The following is an 18,435-nucleotide window of genomic DNA, read 5'->3' on the forward strand; positions in this document are numbered from 1 at the left end:
GTTAAACGTGGCGGAGGCGGGAGGGTTCTGCACAGTGTTCCGGGTTTACCAGCGGACTGATGTTGGTTAAGGCTGGAAGAGCACAGGTGCCAGAGATTCAGAAGGAAATGCATTTCCTTCGCGTAGCAGGGCGCTAAGCAGTGTACCAGCCGAACTCTAGCCACAACAAGCAGGCAAAGTAGGTGTTAACACATTTCATTGTGAATGTTTATTTGAATCCTTTCATCTCTGTCTTTGAAGGTGCACCATTTACTCTCTAAAGAAGTTTAAGATGTAAAGTACCACAGAGGCCATGATTGGCAAGCTTTAAAAGCCATGCAGTATGGCTAAGGAGAAAGTTGCCAGCTAATGTAATACTTTATAATCGGTGCTGGGCCTTTGGTCACTGTCACAATAAGACAAGTGCTTAAGTACTTTATTACATTGGGATCTGCAAATGGAATTTGCACATTGGAAAAATTACAGATCTCTTGCTGTGATAATAAGCAAACTGGTCTTGCTTGAAAGAACGTAGTTGTCTTCGCGTTAAAATAAGCTCAGACATTTCTGCCTGCTAGACAGTGTTTCATGTGGCTTGCCTGTGCTTGGGAGATTTGTCAGGTGACTAGATGAGCTCAGATATCAGCTCTCCTGGACTGCCTAGACAATGTACTGGCATTAGTTTTTCATGATGCTGTTGCTATTTAACAGATAACCTGTTTCTAGAAAAAAAACCTTCCCCTCCAAACCTGGGTACTGTTTGTATGTAAGTCACGAAGCCATTGTGTTGCATCAGGCTTCTTTGCCTTGAATGCATTTGTTGCAGAAGTAGGTGAACTTGTTTCTGAAATAAAATTTAGAAGTATGATTTAATGAAATAGGAACATTCTCTGGCTTCTTTAGCCACAAGAGATTGGGTTTCTCTTTGAATGAAATGGGATTTCTTGGCTCCTGTTTCCCCATCTGTGTGCGCTCCCTTTTTATACGCAATGGAACAGACTGACAGGGTTTGTATTTTTGCATCTGCAAATCAAGTCTGCAAACCCTCTTTCTAGCCCCCACAATTTATTTGTTTTTGCAATGTGCAAGTCCCAGGACTTTGGGGGAAAAGAAAGATATTATTCTCCCTTTAAGCTCCACAGCGTCAGTTCTGTAGCAGTACTTAAGCCTGTGTCAAATGCCCTGAGTGGGAGGGTGGGAGCAGAAGAGAAGCCGTTAGAACCCGAGAGACTTGGTGCTCATCTAACAGAAATAACACAAGGAGCCACAAGGAAGCCCACTTAGGAACTCCTTCGCTGTGGTGCTGACTGGCTGTGAGCTGGGCAGACGTGTGGTCAGAATACCAAAGCCCCGTTCTGAGCTCTGACATTTCATTATTGTAGAATGTTGTTTCTTAAAAGGCTTCGTTCGGATCCGGCGGCTGCTTTCGCACTCCAGCACGTTCCTGCTGCTCCCTTCAGCCTGTGTTTGCCCCTTGGTTCCTTGTCCTCAGCCTCCCCGCAACCCCGCAACCTTTCCTAAGCTGGCTTCTGCTCAATCCCCATCTTCTCCCCGCCCCTGGCCCGGTTTCTTGCTGCCATTGCCCTGTTTGTCCTCCTGTGGCCTCTCAACCTCTTGTGTTTGCCGTCTTCATTTAAGCTGGATGGTCTTCAGGGCGGGGATAACCCGCTGCTCTGGGTTCGTGCTCTCTCCCGTGCGCTGGAGAGGAGACTTCCCTTACTGATCCCATTGATGGTCCCAGAGCCAGAGGGTGGTTCCCAAGACCTTACAGACTTTCCCTTTCTCCCCAGGACTGCTGCGTGAGCTACGGGGGCATGTGGTATCTTAAGGGGACGGTGCAGTCTTGACAGTGGTGGTAGTGGCTCCCAGTGATCTCTAGGACAAAAGAGAAAACCTGCAGCGGGCGGCAGCGGCAGAGCCACGCCGCAGCCGTGGGAGCGTGGGGCAGGCTCTGACCTACTTTGGGGCAGGTGGGCGTTGCGGACAGTCCTTGCCATCCCACCACACTCACACACGTTTGCATGGCCGCCTGGGCGCAAGAGCAACTAGGAGGACAACGTGGGACCCTGTCTGCAGCTTGATTAATCGGGGATTTCTAATGTATTTCCATTCTCGTTCTGTTTCGTTATAAAAAATAAAACCATATACTGACACAGACGTGATGGAAAATCATGGTCTAATACTTTATTTTGTAAGTAATGCCAATAAATTAAATTTGTTTACAAACATCCCGGGTTTTGTTAAATACCTAGATGCTCGCACTTTAGTCTGAGCATTGCCACAGCCCTGTTTATGAAGGGAAGATAAGCCGTGGTCACGGACGCGTTGGGCCAGGGAGGGGGGACAATCCAGTCTCTGCCCTTCGTACTGCATAGCCATGGGGCTCACCCTTGTCTGTGAGATATTTGGAAGAAGACCCGCGCTTGAAACTGATGTGGAATCACTGCTGGATTTCTTTGGGCGGCGCAGGGTGTGTTGAGGCATTTCTTGCATTGCTGTATGCAAACACAGCGAGGTAAGTAACTGAATGCGCAGTCCAGAAGGCATCCAGCTGTAGTTATCACACAGCAACAATGTGAAGCTTCTATTTTGTGTAAATTTTTTAATAAAATTTTATCTTGAAGGTCCGTTTTACTGCACTTTGTATTTGTCCAAGAAGAAACGGAGGCTGCACCCGCTGCTTTTATAGCCTCAAGGCTTACGGAGGAAGGAAAGGCCAGAACATTACAGCAGAGGTTAGAGGCAGCTGGTAAATGCTTTACATCGTGCAGCTTGTGTGATGGGGCGGCCGGGGGAGCTGCCAGGCTGCATGAGGTGCAGCAACAGGCCTTTTCCCTGCAGCCCAGCTGCGTGTGCGGCAAGGGCCAGGGGATGTGGTTACCTTACTGGTCCCGGTCCTTGCTGTGATTTCCGTCACATGAGAAGCTCAAGGGGATTCTGTTCATTTCATCTACTTATGCTCAGAAAAGGCCAAGGGGTTGTGGACTAAAATAAGCAGATTAAGGTAGTTAATCCAGGTAAGATCGACTAAGAATATTGTTACCATACTTACAGCATTTCACATTTCCGTGGAAAAGGCCTATTTTTAAACTGCTAAAACTACCTTAATTAATACACTAGTGTAGTTTATTGACTGCATCGACATAATTGGGAGGTACTTTCGGTTCAGGCAGCTTTTGCTGCCTTTGTCTTGGCCTGCTGCATGCAGGGAGGGTGGATGCTTACCTGGTACAGCCCTGTTGTAGCGCTACCTACAGCTGCACCTAGAAAGCTGCTCTGGGAAGGCCACAGCACGAGAAGTTAGGGGAAGAGCCCAGCCTTGGAGTTCTTTATTGCACAGTACGTACAGTTGAGCGTTATAGCACAGCCAGAGCTCAGCAATGGCACAGGTAGTAGCCAAGGGGAAGTTACATTACAGAAGAATCAAGTAGTTCTGTGGAAATCTGAGAATATTTTTGATATTTTTAAAGCACAAAAATTATATATATGAAAGTGCTCTAAGTTAGCCAACAGTAACAAACCACTGAAGATCACAGATTTAACCAAAAATTCTGAATTGCTTTTCCATGTCTCCTGGTCCAGCAGGTGTGGATTCTCTTAAAGTGGTGAGAAACAGTAGTAGTAAACCATTTGTGACTAACCGTGTCATGCTTTTCTCATTTAAGGTTACTGCTTCCCAGTACCTGACCTCCAGGTGCCGAGGCTCCAAGTGCTGGGGAAGCAGCGACGCTACAGTTACCCTGACGGCAGAACAGCAGCTTTTCTGCCTTTCCCCTCCTCCCCGCTCCATTTTGAAGAGCACAGGCCACCACCGCAAGTGAGGAGAAACGACTTAGTTCCCTCTGGATTTCTATCTTAGACAGGCATTTTCCATGTAGCATTAACTTTCAAATACAAACGTAATGGGAAAAACGGCAAGACTAGATAACACAGGCGCCATCTGCACCACGTTTCCTGATCAGCAGATGGGCGTGATTGCTAGTTACACACATAGCTTGACTGGATTATTTATTTACTTAGAAAAATACAAGATTCAGATTCCCATTTTTAAATAATTTTCATAATGCAATACGTGTTTTAGAGAAACTCCCACGATACGAAGTCTTAATGCCGCAACGGGAGGACAGCTACGCACAAGCTTCCCCGGGCACAACATAAGGCAGACGGAACTGCAACAGGAGCAGGTGAACTAAAGCTGAGAAACTGCCAACACTCTGTGTCAACTGTTTGGTATATCGCAGCAGCGCGGGCAGGGAGGTGATTCCCCCAGAGCTGCTGGCCAAATTAAGCTGAGACCCTTTATAAAGATAAGGATGTCACCTTTCATTGTGCCTCCGCCGCCTAATCTCTCAGCCTTTGTTTTATTCACACTTTGAAGCAGTTTTAAAGAACATACTTCATGTTCTTTGTTTTTCAGAGTTTGAATACAATTTATTATTATTAAGGAGTGGAGAAGGAGAGGAAGAGCAGGAACACAGTCCCGTTTTCAGTCAGGTGTGTCCTGGCAGTGTTGTGTCCATCCTCCCACCCCCAGGCAGCACGGAACAGGACCACAGAGGCTGACACTGGAAGCAACAGACAGAACAACACAAGGTTTTACCTTCCTGTCTCCTTCAAGGACCTGGAGTTTGTGGTACATAAGATTAAAAGCTATTCCACTACATCAGTGCTACTACTAAAGTTAAATACCTAAACTGCAACTTTCTATCTTACCAAATACACACAAAAACGGACTTTGCAGACATTCCACCAAAGAACAGTAGATCCCAAATAACATACATCATCAATTCACAGTATCTTGCCTTAAGACAAAGTGCCCTACATAAGAAACCATACCTAAAAAGCCACGCAAACTTTACATCAAATCCTTTCTTAGTAGGAAGACAGTTCTACTAATCTGGGGGAGAGCTTAGTGCATGTGAGAACATGGTATTAGCTTAAACCAAGCACAGTGCAGGCTGCTAGGCCAGCTCTCCGCCTCCCTGCCACCGCGAGTGCAGCTAGACCGCTAATGTAATACTCAAGAAGCAAGGAACGGCTGCCTGTGATGCTTGTCAGGGGCTTTGTTCTTGTTCATCTTCTACATAGATGTAGTTAAAGGGCTAGGTCATCGCTGCGAACCAAAGGAAAGCTTTATTCTCGTCCCTTGTGAGAAATACAGTACAGATTGCTTACGTCTGGTATTTTTGAAGTGGGCTAAGGAAACTAGTGTCAGTTACTGCTCTGGCCAGAGATTAAGTGTAGGACAAAGTAGTAGTGTAGTATTAAACTATGATGTTTGTTTGCCTTACAACCACTAGTTTGTGTGACGGTGCTAAAACATTAAATCTATTGCTACATAGGTACAGGGAGACTAACTGCTAACTAACGAGCTTGTTAACTACAGGTCTACAAGCCAATTTCAAAACATTCATTTTGAGTGCTCAAGAAATACATTGGTGCAAAGGGGCCCTCTGACATTTGTATCAAGTTTTTCCCCTTCTAGACTAACAGATTACCCATTCAAAGAAAATGCGTCATCATTGTGTCCAGCATTAGGGTTGAGAGGAGAGGGACTTGTACTTAGCTCTGTGTTCATCTATTTCTTCCTTTGTTTTTCTGATACAGCTAAAAATTTCCTGGAAGAGTGCTTTATATTCAGGAAGAGCATTTGTGGGAGAGTCACTTAGCTCCAGATTTGTGAATTCTTGATTGCTAGCTGAAAGATCATACTGGGTATTCCCCACATTTAGGTCTTTGGAATACTGCGTCAGTGTTTGTACGGCCTTGTGTTTAAAAGAATCTTCATCCATTTGACACTTCTTCAAAAGTTCCTCATACTTCACTTTCAGAGCATTATACTGAGCATCGACTTCATTAAGCACAGAGATTCCTCGCTGCTTCACAGCTTCAGCTCTCCTAATACATGTTTCTTCATGGCCCCTTAGGATGTCTCCCCCTGCAGCACTGCTTAAGAAAGTTTCGCTGTTGCTCCGTTTCAGTGCCTTCTTCTCAAGCTCAGATACAGTCAGAAATCCATCATCTGCCGGGCTCTGACCAAGTTCCCTTTCCAAAGACTCCTTGAATGAAATGAAGAAGGATTCTGGCACCAATTTCTCTGCGTTATGGAATGTGTTTTCAGACTGAAGAATCTGTCGCATTTCAGCTACCTCCACTTCTAACTCCTCTGCACGAGCCCGATACGAGTCGCTATCAACAAGCCTCTGTTCAAGGTCACAGTTTTCCTTTACCATAAGACTATATTCCTCCTCCATTGTTACCCTCTTCTCTTTTTCTAGATTAAGCTGGGCTTGCAGAACTGTAACTGCCTTTTTTAAGTTCTCATTTTCTTCTTCTAGAGGACTTAGCTGACTATCCATCGAAGTAATCTTTTCTGCAAACACATGATCATAAACAAAATACCTGCAGAAACAAAATAAGTATTATCAGATGTAGGAAGCACAGCTGATAACACCTCCTCATTTTCCTGACCTGGGCAACTAATGACAGAATTAATCTGTGTGCTACCATACCTCCAAGTATACATAGCAGTCATTCGCCTAACCTATCAGTCCATTTAATAATCAGAACAGAGTTTGTAAATACTTATATGCCATCAAAGCAAGCCTCCAGGCTTAAGCAGAATGGCAGCTCATTAAAAGTTTCAAGTTACAGACGAGGTTATTGAATAACTAGACCTACAATTTAAGTTTAAATAAACATTCCCTCCATGTATCATCCAATACTTTCCTACACTCAAGATTTTTTCTGCAGCACTCCACTCTTGTAACTTTTGTCACTATTGATTGTGGAAACAAGCTGCAGTACTGACTAGGCAGTTCTGTAGGCTGGTATTGCCACAAGCCTTTGGCAGTCTGAAGGAACCCACTTATCTTTTGATTTGTCAAAAAAAATAACTTCTCTTTGGATGCATGAATTTATTCTACAGTTCTACTTCCATGTAGTGCTGAAACACAGACACAAAAGCATGTTCTGCCTATCTGAGGAGGTGCTTCACTTACAAAATTATCTTCTAGGATTGAAGCTAGTCTGAGCTTTTACCCCAGGCAATTGCCCCGATGGCCATACTAATGCAGTTCAGCTGGGTAAAACTGCTCTAAATTACAAAAGCAGCCCACGGCTCCAGGCACCATTTCACCAGCTTAAGCGTCTTTTTAACCAACTTAAGTTCAGGAAAGCTATTGCAGAAATCCTGCCTTCCTTGAAAAGAAGCTACCCACAGACATCCAAGGAAAAGGTAAGTTACAGAAAATAGGCTGCATTTAGATGTTTGTCTTTCAGGTTATCTGTGTGTGGGCTTTTATCTGACTGAGAACAGCGGGGTGCAAATTCCTGTAAGCTTTCTAGGCTACAATTTAATATGGTTGGAAACGCTGGGAGAGAAGCTTTCAAGATAGAAAGTGAAACCTGCTGCTCCTCTAGCACGAAGACTGCTGCGGTCTAGAAGCATGCCAGAAGCTGTGGCAACACCACACAGTGCAGAACTGCAGATGCTTTGCTAGTTGTGAACATTAGATATCTTTCTGCTAGTTTGTTTGACATCTATGCCTTAGTTTTTAAAGCTTTGCTTAAAATAATTTCAGGGTGCTCTTTGCTATGCAAGGAAAGTGTCTTACTGGCGAAGGTCATACAGCTCCTTCAAACATGAGAAACTGTGCATTGATCTCGGCTGGTCAGAACTCTCATGGCTTATCCGGCCTCGTCCAGACTTTTTCAATTCTTCTACTTGTCGTTGCAGGTCATCTATGTGTGTTTGCAGATTTTCAATAGTCTCTGTCAAGCTGAAAGGTGAAGGACTTCTGTTAAAAGCGTCTGAGTGTTTAGTCAAGGACAGGAGAATTTCCCGTCCCCTTATATTGTAGTTTCTCCTCCGAAGGCTGTGCTTTGGCCCCCAAAGACCTTTAAATAGAACTATCCTTTCAATTTAGCGGTATTGTTGGACACCACTAGACAAGAGGCAGCCACCCAATAGTGACACAAGCACACTTGGGCTGCTCTTTTTCATATTATCAACAGGGAGGGTGGTGGGGATCTACTGTAAGTTTGTTACCTTATTATCTTCTGTTGTGAAGCTCTACTCTCTGCAACTAGTTTTTGATTAGTGTCTTCTAGTTCTCTTGCTGTCACATCCAGCTGTTCATAGACTTTGGCATGCTGATCATTCATCTGACGCAAGAGCTCCACTTGCTTGGTGAGGTACTGCAAGACAGTATCGCAGTTACTCGTTTACACTTGAGACACAGAGGCAGAACTACTACCCCGCATTTTTATTCACATTCACAGAGAAACCGTAAGTTTCAGAAAAGGAGGTTCCAGTGGCTGCTTTGCTAAGTGTTCAGCTGAAAAGGTGCTGTCAGTAACTCGGTGAGCCAGCTCGTCTCTGTCGTGGAGGTCAACCCAGGCTTTTACCCAGAGGAGCTGGGCTTGCTGGTGCAGGCTGTGTGTCTGCCCTTGCTGCAGCTAGGCTTTGCCAGCAGCCGACCCTTCTGTTTGTCTGTACTGCAGTCACTGATGCAGCCTCACATCCAGACTTCAACAGTGCCCTTAACTATCCACCGAGTCCTTCTACAAGTCACCAACAGAAATTTTCTAAGTGTTGACCCAACAGGATTTTTTTAGCCTTAAAACTGAAATATTGGGTAGCACCATCCATAATTAAATTTAATTTTCAGCTGACCTGAGTTTTTCCAGTCTGAAACAGCATTAGGTTCAGCAGAACAGAATTTAGGTTGTGATCACACTTAAGACAGCAGGGGGGCTACTATGTTTCAGGAAGGATCATCAAGTTATTGAGTTCAATCTTTAATTACTCACAGGGAGCTATTCCAGTTACGGTATTCCTAAACAAAGGTCTCCTGCCTCTTTTAAAAATTAAAACTCCACATGAAGTATTCTCATTTTAATCCTCTTTAGTTTTACAATTAACAACATAAATTGTTAAATTTCTTGAATAATGTCAGAAAGGTTGGAACTCTTGGTCTAAGAGCAAGGAACTCTTATATTGTCCCACCCAGGATAGGACTGATCCAGTTCTAAAAATCTACACAAGAATTTGCATCAGACTTGAACCAAAACCCTAAACTTTTAAATCTGAAATAATTTCTATATAAGAACAAAGTATTTCTTGATATATATTCTGTGTTTCTACATGCTACTCACTGAGAAGTAAACTTCAAGTAGGAATATCCAACAGACTTTTAGGCAGAATTACTTCTCTTTATATAGGCCTGTTACATATTCCAAACTTCTAATATTCTACTTAACCTTTTACCTCATTAAAAGATTGGTGGGTTTACATTTTAGGCAATGTAAGAACAGATAATAAGTTAATCTAGGACTAGTAACTGCTACATACAGACTTCTAGAAGATCAACACTATCGCAGTTGGCTAGATCCTTTTGTAGCCTGTGCACACATGACAGAGGATTTACACAAAAATAGTATATGGATTAGCAGCAGAATCTCAATGTGACCCATCTCTGATTAACTTTCCCTATTGGTTATTCTCAAAAGGAGCCAGAGATCTTCAGACTTTCTTCAGCAATACGAGTGTGGCTAAGCACAGAAGCCAAGGCTTTGGCGCCAGAATCGGATGTTACCACTTATTACAATGGGCTTTTGCAGAAGTTTTAGATTAATGGAAGAGGTGAAGCACTATTTTCTCCACCTTGTGTCTCCAATAGCCTCAGTGCTGGCATCAAATTGGCCTGGTTATAACCAGGCCACCAAAACAAAGTATAGATGCGGTAATCAGTGGTTCAGAAGTTCACATTTATTCCACTTCCCCTGCAACTAAGCACCTAACATGAAGAACAGTTGAGCCTTCTTATGTTCTACCACATGATAAAAGGAAAGTGTCAGTATTTCTGAAGTCTGACTGCTGAGATCAGATTCAGACAGGAATCAAGTTGCCCTTTCCATCCAGCATTTATTACATCTACAGTGACTAGTTAGTGGCACACGTGTCAGCACAGAGGTCAGATATAATGATCCAAGGCTGTAAAACACTTAATATGTTAGCGTTTAATATATTAGATGCAATCTTAAGCATCCAAAAGCCTTTGACCCTTCCTTTCCAGTGCAGGCAAGATAGTTTGAAATACGGTACTGATTTCTTGGCCAGTTCTAGACTTTGCTACCCATAAGATGTGAATTAATAGGGAAAAAAGCCACAAAAGATTTACAGTGATACACTGCACTGAAGAAAAGCTAGTAAAAAATGCAGAGCAGCTACAGCTCAAAGATCACCTTTAAGTTACAGAGGCAAGCACTTGAAAATTAGGGGGAAGGAAAAAAAAAAAACCATCAGGCACACAGACTGGATATGCCACTTGCACATATATCCTGTGCAGTGGGGTAGCCTGTGTTCCCACAAAAGACAGAAATACAGGTATGAAAATAACTGACTGAACTGCTTTTACTAGCTAAAAAGCACTGCACCTTGCATATACTAACTTTATTCCCATTTGTTTCAATGAATTCCTATAACAATCCCTTGTGCCAGCAAGCTTATACATTCAGTTCCTTCTTCTTGAGGTTCTCTCTGGGTATTTGAAGAAGGGGTTCATTTGATTTTTCCCCTTTTCTACTAGAAACTCAGATGCAAGAAAGACTACTATGAAGAAATAAATGTTTTGCGCTGCTAGTACACTTTTAAACTACACTGGGAAAATACAGATTAAGACAGGTGGTGGAACCAAGACTACAGCACGTTATTACAGCAGATACAAATATAGTCTACAGGTTCTTTGACTCAACACAGTTAAGCTGGGCAAATAAAGGTGCAGGCACTATATGACTTATATGTCAGAAGCATCACAAAAACTGTTCTCCCACCTCTCTGCCCCCTCTTGAAGGGAACTAATAGGACAACCCAAAATAAATTCCCACCCTGGTTGGCGGAGAGGAGGAAAGAGAAGAGAGGTATTAGATAAAGCCTTCAAAAAGTAGCATTGCACAAGTCTGGATTTGTTTTTTTGATTGGCTAAGGAAAGCAAGATATTGAGAGAACAAATTAGTCTGTCACTGTCTGAGGTTGTCTGAACATACGAGTACTTGACCCTGCAACACACCAACTGTAGATCACTGCTGGAAGGACACTTCTGACCACTTCCTGGTGCTGAAGCTCTCTTCTGCAGTCAATAAACACAAACCCACCAAGACAGCTTAAGCAAATAAAGTGGCTTAAACCAAAAGGATATTACATCCTTAATGGCACTTTTCTATATGGCCTTAATGGCACTATTTCTATAAATTAAACGCAATTAGCAATAATATATTTTCCATTATTTCAAGACAGCGTTAAAATGCAGCTGCTTATTAAGTAGCTACACTCAATGATCCAGGCTAGTTATCCATAGCAAAGTTATTCTGTGTTATTTCAAAAAGCATGTAGTTACTGTGTTAAACACTTCTTAAACATGGTTGTTCATACAGGTGTTGAACCTTAAGTAGAACAGTATTTGTATAGCACCTTGAAGTGTTTGTCTTCTCTAGATCTTCAGAATTTATCTTTCTATAAAAACCATTCTCAGCAATGAGTTAAGTCTGCATAAGTAAATACATTTTTTTGTAATACTGTGGCACTAACATAAATATCAGCCATTCCAACCATTTTATCACAGAATGAATAGGATAACAAAGATGACATTTAGCACTTAATAGAGGAAAGAGCCAAGCATGAGGTACAAACCAGAAGTATCTTATTAAAAAACCCTGCACCCAGAAATCATGCACCACCTAACAAAAATGCTGGATTTATGTTAACATGAATAATTTTCAAGACACCTATAGATCTATAAGTATTAAGCTTAAGATTCTTTAAGTTACCTGTTACCACTACAATGATAAATGTTTATAAGGCTTAAGCTGCAACTGTACAAAATCCACGCACCATCTGTAACTGCATAAGTACTGCTTGCACAAAGGAACTCTGATTTTGTGAAAATCTAGCATATACTAGTCACAGTCCTGTGATTTGTACCAGAACCAAACTGAAATGCTGACTACATTTCCAATATGTTATCAAAGTACTGAATATTTAATAATTTAATTATTGGAGACCACACATTGTCCTCTAATAGCTGAAAAAAATTCATTATGCTGACAAATGGTAGGTCTGCAAGAACATAGGCAGTATTAAAAAAAAAAAAATCAAAAAAGAAATTGCCAAAAATGACCAGGTTTTTACACCAAGTAACACAAAGATGAGTGGCTTTGAAAGGATGGTTATGTTGGGGGGGGTGTGGGTGTGCTCCTTCCTGGAAAATACAGAATAATATATCTGCTACATCTTTATTTAGATGTTTGGTTTTGCTGGATTTTTTTGAGGTTTTTAAGCTGAACTAGACTGTAGCCCCCTTTACCATAGCACAGTGTAGTGGAAGTGCATATCCTCAGATATTACTTAAATCTCTCCTGCACTTATCAGCACTTCAATTTCAATCCTGTAACCACTAACATTTTCATATAATTTTTAAAATTATTGATTTATTTATCATCATATAATAGCATTTTACCTGGCAAGATCAGCAAAGTTTAGCAATAAAATAACTGAAGTAACTTTTCTGTACAAGAAGAAAAATACCAGTTATTTGTGATTAAACAAGCCAAATCCAACAGGAAATTGAACAGCACAAAGGTTCCTGTAATCAGACAAACAGTTCTAACTATGATCAAGCCTATACAGGTTCTCAATGTAGCAGAAATGGTTGAAGATTGTTCAGTGGTTTTCTTTAAAGTGTCCATCAGATGACAAGGAATTCAGATCGCAACTAAGTGCTATTATGTTGCAGGCCTCGATGCTTTAACACTTGGATCACTTAAACATTTACCTCGATCTCCTGCAGTTGCTCTTGATTTGTTGCATACATTTGCTGTAAAGATTCTTCTAGTTCAGTGTTACGGTCCAGCAGTGTCTTCCCAAGCTCAGCAGCAAGGTGAAGATCTAAACAAAGAAATCATGTTTGCATGTAAGTTCAAGCCAGTAATATAACTAATTTTAAAGCATTTCGATCAAATACATGAGGGTTTTTTAATTGTTGTTATAATTGCTTTAAGTTATTTTCAGTACCCAAATGAAAGTTAGCTTATACTTAAGTAGAACATTAATGTACCATCTATAATTCAAGTTTAAGCCAGTCCTGAAACCTAGAAGATACTCTTATATCATGAAGCTTCCTTAGTTCCTCCTTCAGTCCTTCAGCCACAGGTTAGCCACATCCAGCCATCTTCTCTTTACTTCCCACAACCTGCCTAGTACTATACCAGCATCTCTACCCAAGGTGTCTGTTAGCTACACTTCAGCATGTTTACAGCACTCATATTTTGGAAGAATAAGCATAAAAAACCCTGTCAGTGTTCTTCACCAAAGTGCTTAGGTCATTCAGGATCAAAGTGCTAAATAAAAGTTTCAGATGCTTTTTATGGTGAAACAATAATATCAAAAGATATAAAACTGATACAGAAATGTAGCTATTCTGCTTTTCAAGCTCATAAACCTAAAAGACAAGAACTGTTTTATGTGCTCCAAAACCTCATTTTATATGTCATTTGTTCTCAGGCACTTAATCTCAATTTCACTTCAGTCATCTTCAATCACCTCTGGGTGCAGTGACTGTAGTTGTTTCAAATTAAGAAGTCAGTCATCTGAACACTCAGTTTCTTTCTAGAGGGAAGCTTGATAATTCGTTCAACACCATCAGTAATGCTAGATATTCTATATAATTCTGTTTAAAGACATGTATAATTTAAAAGCTAACATAATGCAACAAAGAAATAAACCTTGGTGTTATTGCTAAAATTCTAAATACTCTGCACAGGGTATTATAGGTTAAGAATCCAACAGATTTCTAAAAATCTCAAATTTTCCACCTCCTTCCCATCACCTGGACCACGACCAGGTTGTCTCCTGCATACATGCAATATAATCTTGTTGTTTTCACATAGAACTGTTATCACTAATGGGAGAGAGACAGAAGGAAAGTCAAGAAAAACTTAGATTAACTTCAAGAAGACTTAAATTAATATGAGACATGCATTGCATCATCAGTAGTTATAGCTAGATGAGAAAAAAAAAAATTCCATTTTCATTTGATTAAGATGCCCTTGTTTTAACATGTTATCTTAGCTCTTTCCTGCCCTTTCCCAATTATCTTATCAGCTAGTCATTGTAATAGAACACTGTTCCAGGATTGTTTTGTGCTAACCTTCAGTTTGGCAGCCTGTCCAAAGTGATTACTCCATCTACATACATCAGCCAACGACCAGATTCAGACTTACAAGGACAAGTGAGTAGGAGCATTTGTCTAATAAGTTGTAGATGTCCAATTCTGGCAAAACAACAGCTGTGGTATTCTTTACACATTCTTTACAGCTACAGCACATTGCTTCCTACCTTAAGGTCAGATTCTTTGAATAAATGCCACAAAAATTATTTAAAACAAATCACACTGCATGGGAGTTCTTCTAAGTTTCAAAAGACGTATGGCTAGGAGCCACACGGCATTCATCTATACTTAGGAGTTTACACTCACATAACTTTTTCATTGTAACACCACTTGTTAAGAAACAGCCTGTTCTAGAACTGAGATTTAAAGTATTTGGATAAGGAAAACCTTAAGGCATCCTGCTTAAGTGTCTCCCATTTTTAAACAGACATTGTACATTCTTTACCCATGGACATAATAACTCCCAGTCAAACACCAAGCCGTTTGTTCTATCACATTACAGAATACTGTAGTCTTCAAATCCAGTGAATCCATCGTCCTGTATAAAATGGAGCCCTGATTCACAAGTTCTCATACTACACAATTCTTTAGTGGGAGCCACAACCATTAAAACTATCAACAATACTAGCATCATTCAAGGCAAAGACTAAACAGTCCATTCTTTTATTTTAATAGAGTAGAATAAGAGCTTTAGAGAGGATTTAGGATTATGTTAAAGACATAATGCATAATAGAATTACTTGCTGCCATTTCTCTTCCCAAAGTGAAAGTTTTGTTTTGAAGTTTAAGTACATTTAGGAATTGATAGTTTCATTCTTAAATGCTCCTTCATATACTAGATCAAGTAGCACATACCACACAGTACTTTGAATACAATGTGAATAATAGAATTCATGTAATTATACTTACACACTCATTTTGTTCATTAAAATGGCAGAAGCACAAATGAGTTACTATGGGGAGAAGCATGCTATTTTCTAATTAAGGCAATTTGTTTGTGAGGGGGAGGAGACAAGTAGAAGAGCTAGAATTGTGCAATAAAATCTTAACTCCTACCCACAGAGAAAGCAAGAACTGGAACAATTACACCTCTTCTAAAAATTAAGAATTTGCTTTGCATCCATTTGTTAAGTACCTGTAAGTCCTATAAAGAACTAATTTTAAGAGTGAGATGTGCAATATGTTTTCCAGATACACCAGGAAAACAGTTAATTTCCACTTCTGTTAGAGAGTTACTGTACAATGGAAGAAGCATACTGCATTTTCTGTTGTAAATTTATGTAAAGTAACAAGTTCTGCCACAGACATGTATTTTTCCTTTTCACCATGAAGATGTAAGCAAAGAGGTTTTTAATAATGCAAACTGCATACCTGCAGATCTTCAGATCTTCATTTTAGTAAATCTGATCAGCTGTACTGGTGTTACAAGCACCATCACAAATCTCTAAACCAAAACAAGACTTCAAGGATAGGTCTTCTGTGATGCCAAACAGCCCCCACTTACTAGCACTTCTCCCCAATCTCTTCTGACAGTGTTACTATTACTGAGAAAAAGATAAAGAACAGTACCAAAATCCTTCTCTTCTACTTTTTCATAACCCACCTAACAAAATGGATCAGAGAATTTCCAGTCTAAAAATAAGCCTGTTCTTTGCAACAACAAAAGGTACTAGTAGTGCAAGACACATAAGTAAGCCTGGTTGAAGTTTAGGTTAACTGTAAAATTAACACACACACACACCCCTTAGCTTATTTCCTACTCCATGTTCAGATTGCCCTCTGTTCTGTTACAGTAACAGCAAAATATAAAAAGAACACTCTTATAAAAGAATTGTTTTTCGAAGGTCAGCATACTCCAGCAAAACATGGATGTTGCAGAAGGAAGGATGGCTGTTCCCATTCTTAAAAGAATTTCATGAGCATTCTCTTTTCATGGACAGCATGCCAGAAAAGCCCACCTCCATTGTCAAGGCAAAAACTTTTGGCGCATACAAAGGCTGTCAAAGTTTTTACAAAACCCTACCCTAATTGTAAGTTTCAAAGACTGGCTGACAAAGACCACATGCTTGTTTCAGGGTGCTTCCTGATGTTTTACAACCTAGGTTCTCATAAAATTACTCCTCAGTTTTTAAACATGCATTGATTTGGTTTGTGAAGTTTTAAGAGATGATCTTACTACTCTGTTTACATGTATTAGTATTGCTTAGTCTTCAGAGAAGGAAGAGTATTTTTCAGATTCTAGAAATAAACTGTAAAAAAGATCTACAACAACATTCCTGTAAGGAATTTAGTCTTTGCATTTTAACATGCCCATCACTTTATTTTCCTCTCTTCCCTTTTAGCAAGGCTATTAGTCACTTCCATTTAGACTTGTAAAGAGAGAATCCCCAGAAAAAGATTGTTCAAATGTTGAAAGAGCCCTCAGAACACACTAACCTCTGGAACGAAATACCGTTTCTTAAAAGCTCACAGCAGAATGCCAAATGTTGACTAAAATACGAAATCAAAGAAACATCTGTAAGGCAAGAAGTCAGTTCTTCTGCATAGTGAGGTCTCTTTGTAGGTCTTCTACCACATAAACACTGACATAGTAAAAACATTGCTAAATCATGTCTTCAAATTTTCAGCTCTCTTCCTTTTGACAGTAAACTACAGTTTCAGGACCTTAGTGATTGGTTTGTATCATAGAGCAACAAAAACATCGAGAAGGGTACCTAAATACAGCTTTCAGTTAGCTATTTTATCATCAAAGTGTACAATTAGAGACCTATTCCCGTCTCAAAAAAAGTTTCTGCTGTTAGATGCCTGATCTCAGCGTGCAAACTGCTTAGCTAGGAAGAGCTTTCGAAAGTGTCTTTCTTTATGGTTTATAATACAGTAGCACCTACCAATCCCAAGAATTAACGTACTCAAACGTAAAATCAAAAAGCACAAGGCTGGAGCAGATTTGCAGGAAGCCACTTCACAGCTTTGAGCTGGCCTTTTAAAACGAACTCAGGATTAATATCAGAAAGTACAACCAAGTAAATACCAGTTATAAATGCCACTAAGCTCTTAAGGAAATTGCACGTTCTTTCCATATCATGCCTGTAGAAGATTTTTAGTGCAATTATACTTGGTGTATTCCTGAGACTCCTTGTGAGACAAGAATAGCATTTACCTCTTGCACATAGCGTTTGAGGACCTACTGACAGAACGACATACAGGAGCTGGATAGAATTCTGATGCACAGTGGAGTTATTCGTATATTTTAAGAAGGAAACTTAGCAAGCTTTTAATAATGGACCCGCAATTCACGGAGCACGGCTACATTTACAACTTCATCGACTGGGAAGCCCTTACAAAAGGGCTCAACAGGGCGCAATCCAGCCACCCGCCGCGGTGCTTCCAGCGCCTGCCCTGAATCCTGCGTTCCGTCCTGTCAAGGTGCAACTTCCCAGCGAGCCGCGTCCCCCCGAGGCGGAGGGGGCCCGGGCACAATCCCGCTGGGCTGCAGCAACCCCTTCCGTCAAACAAAGACGGTGCAATCTTTATCGATAAAGCGATCCCCCTGCCTACACGCCCAAGGCGGCGGGAAGCACGGCCGTGAGGGGAGCCCGGCTGCCACAGCCGCCGGGCGGCAGCAGCCCCGCTCCCGCCGCCGCCCCGCAACCCCCGCCGCCGGCTCCAGCCCCCTCACGCCCTTCCCGCCGCCGCGCCCCGCGTCCCAACGGGCTGCGCGCCGCCCGCCGCACCTTCCCTCACACGCCCGGCCCGCCGCAGCCCCCTTCCCTCACACGCCCGGCCCGCCGCAGCCCCCTTCCCTCACACGCCCGGCCCGCCGCAGCCCCGCTCTGCCCCGTCCCGGCTCACCTTGCTGCAGGTCCTGCTGGTCGTACCAGGGCTCATCCTCACGGATCTCGAACTCCTCCACCAGGCTGTCCGCCAGCATCGCGTCCCTGCCCCTCGCGGCGCGGCGGGGGGACGAGGCGACAGCGCTCACACAGCGAGTCCCCTCACGCCGAGCGACGACGGGGCAGGGCAAGCCGGCAGCCGCTCCTCTCCTTAAAAGCCGCCTCCGGCCATTGCCGAGCGTTTCCGGACTTTGCCGAACCTCTCCCCCTTCTGGTCGGGCTGAGCGAGGCTGCCGCCGGCAACGTGGCAAGCTACGGCCACCCGCCCACCGCCTCCCCGCGATTCAAACACAACACCCTCACCTCCCCTGAGCGGAGCCAATGAGAAGCCGCTC

The 18,435-nt window shown here is 42.0% G+C and overlaps 2 protein-coding genes across 3 annotated transcripts in view; one reads left to right on the forward strand and one right to left on the reverse strand.

Annotated features, from left to right (window-relative positions):
* POLR3E (RNA polymerase III subunit E) overlaps nt 1-2,207 on the forward strand; it is a 30,225-nt gene extending 28,018 nt beyond the window's left edge. For both annotated transcript variants that reach the window (XM_056334707.1, XM_056334708.1), the window contains exon 21: nt 1,770-2,207. In XM_056334707.1, coding sequence (XP_056190682.1) covers nt 1,770-1,826 — 57 coding nt within the window. In that variant the 3' untranslated portion in view covers nt 1,827-2,207. The remainder of the gene's footprint in view (nt 1-1,769) is intronic.
* CDR2 (cerebellar degeneration related protein 2) lies at nt 2,139-18,370 on the reverse strand. Its single transcript, XM_056334711.1, has 5 exons — nt 18,060-18,370; nt 12,813-12,925; nt 8,030-8,178; nt 7,596-7,760; nt 2,139-6,381 (listed from the first exon to the last, which is right to left on the reverse strand). The coding sequence occupies exons 1-5, from the start codon at nt 18,136-18,138 to the stop codon at nt 5,514-5,516; spliced, it is 1,374 nt and encodes a 457-aa protein (XP_056190686.1). The 5' UTR covers nt 18,139-18,370; the 3' UTR covers nt 2,139-5,513.
* Nucleotides 18,371-18,435: the final 65 nt, after the last annotated feature.

The sequence above is a fragment of the Falco biarmicus genome, chromosome 4 (assembly GCF_023638135.1).
Source record: "Falco biarmicus isolate bFalBia1 chromosome 4, bFalBia1.pri, whole genome shotgun sequence".
In the NCBI taxonomy this organism is placed as follows: Eukaryota; Metazoa; Chordata; class Aves; order Falconiformes; family Falconidae; genus Falco; species Falco biarmicus.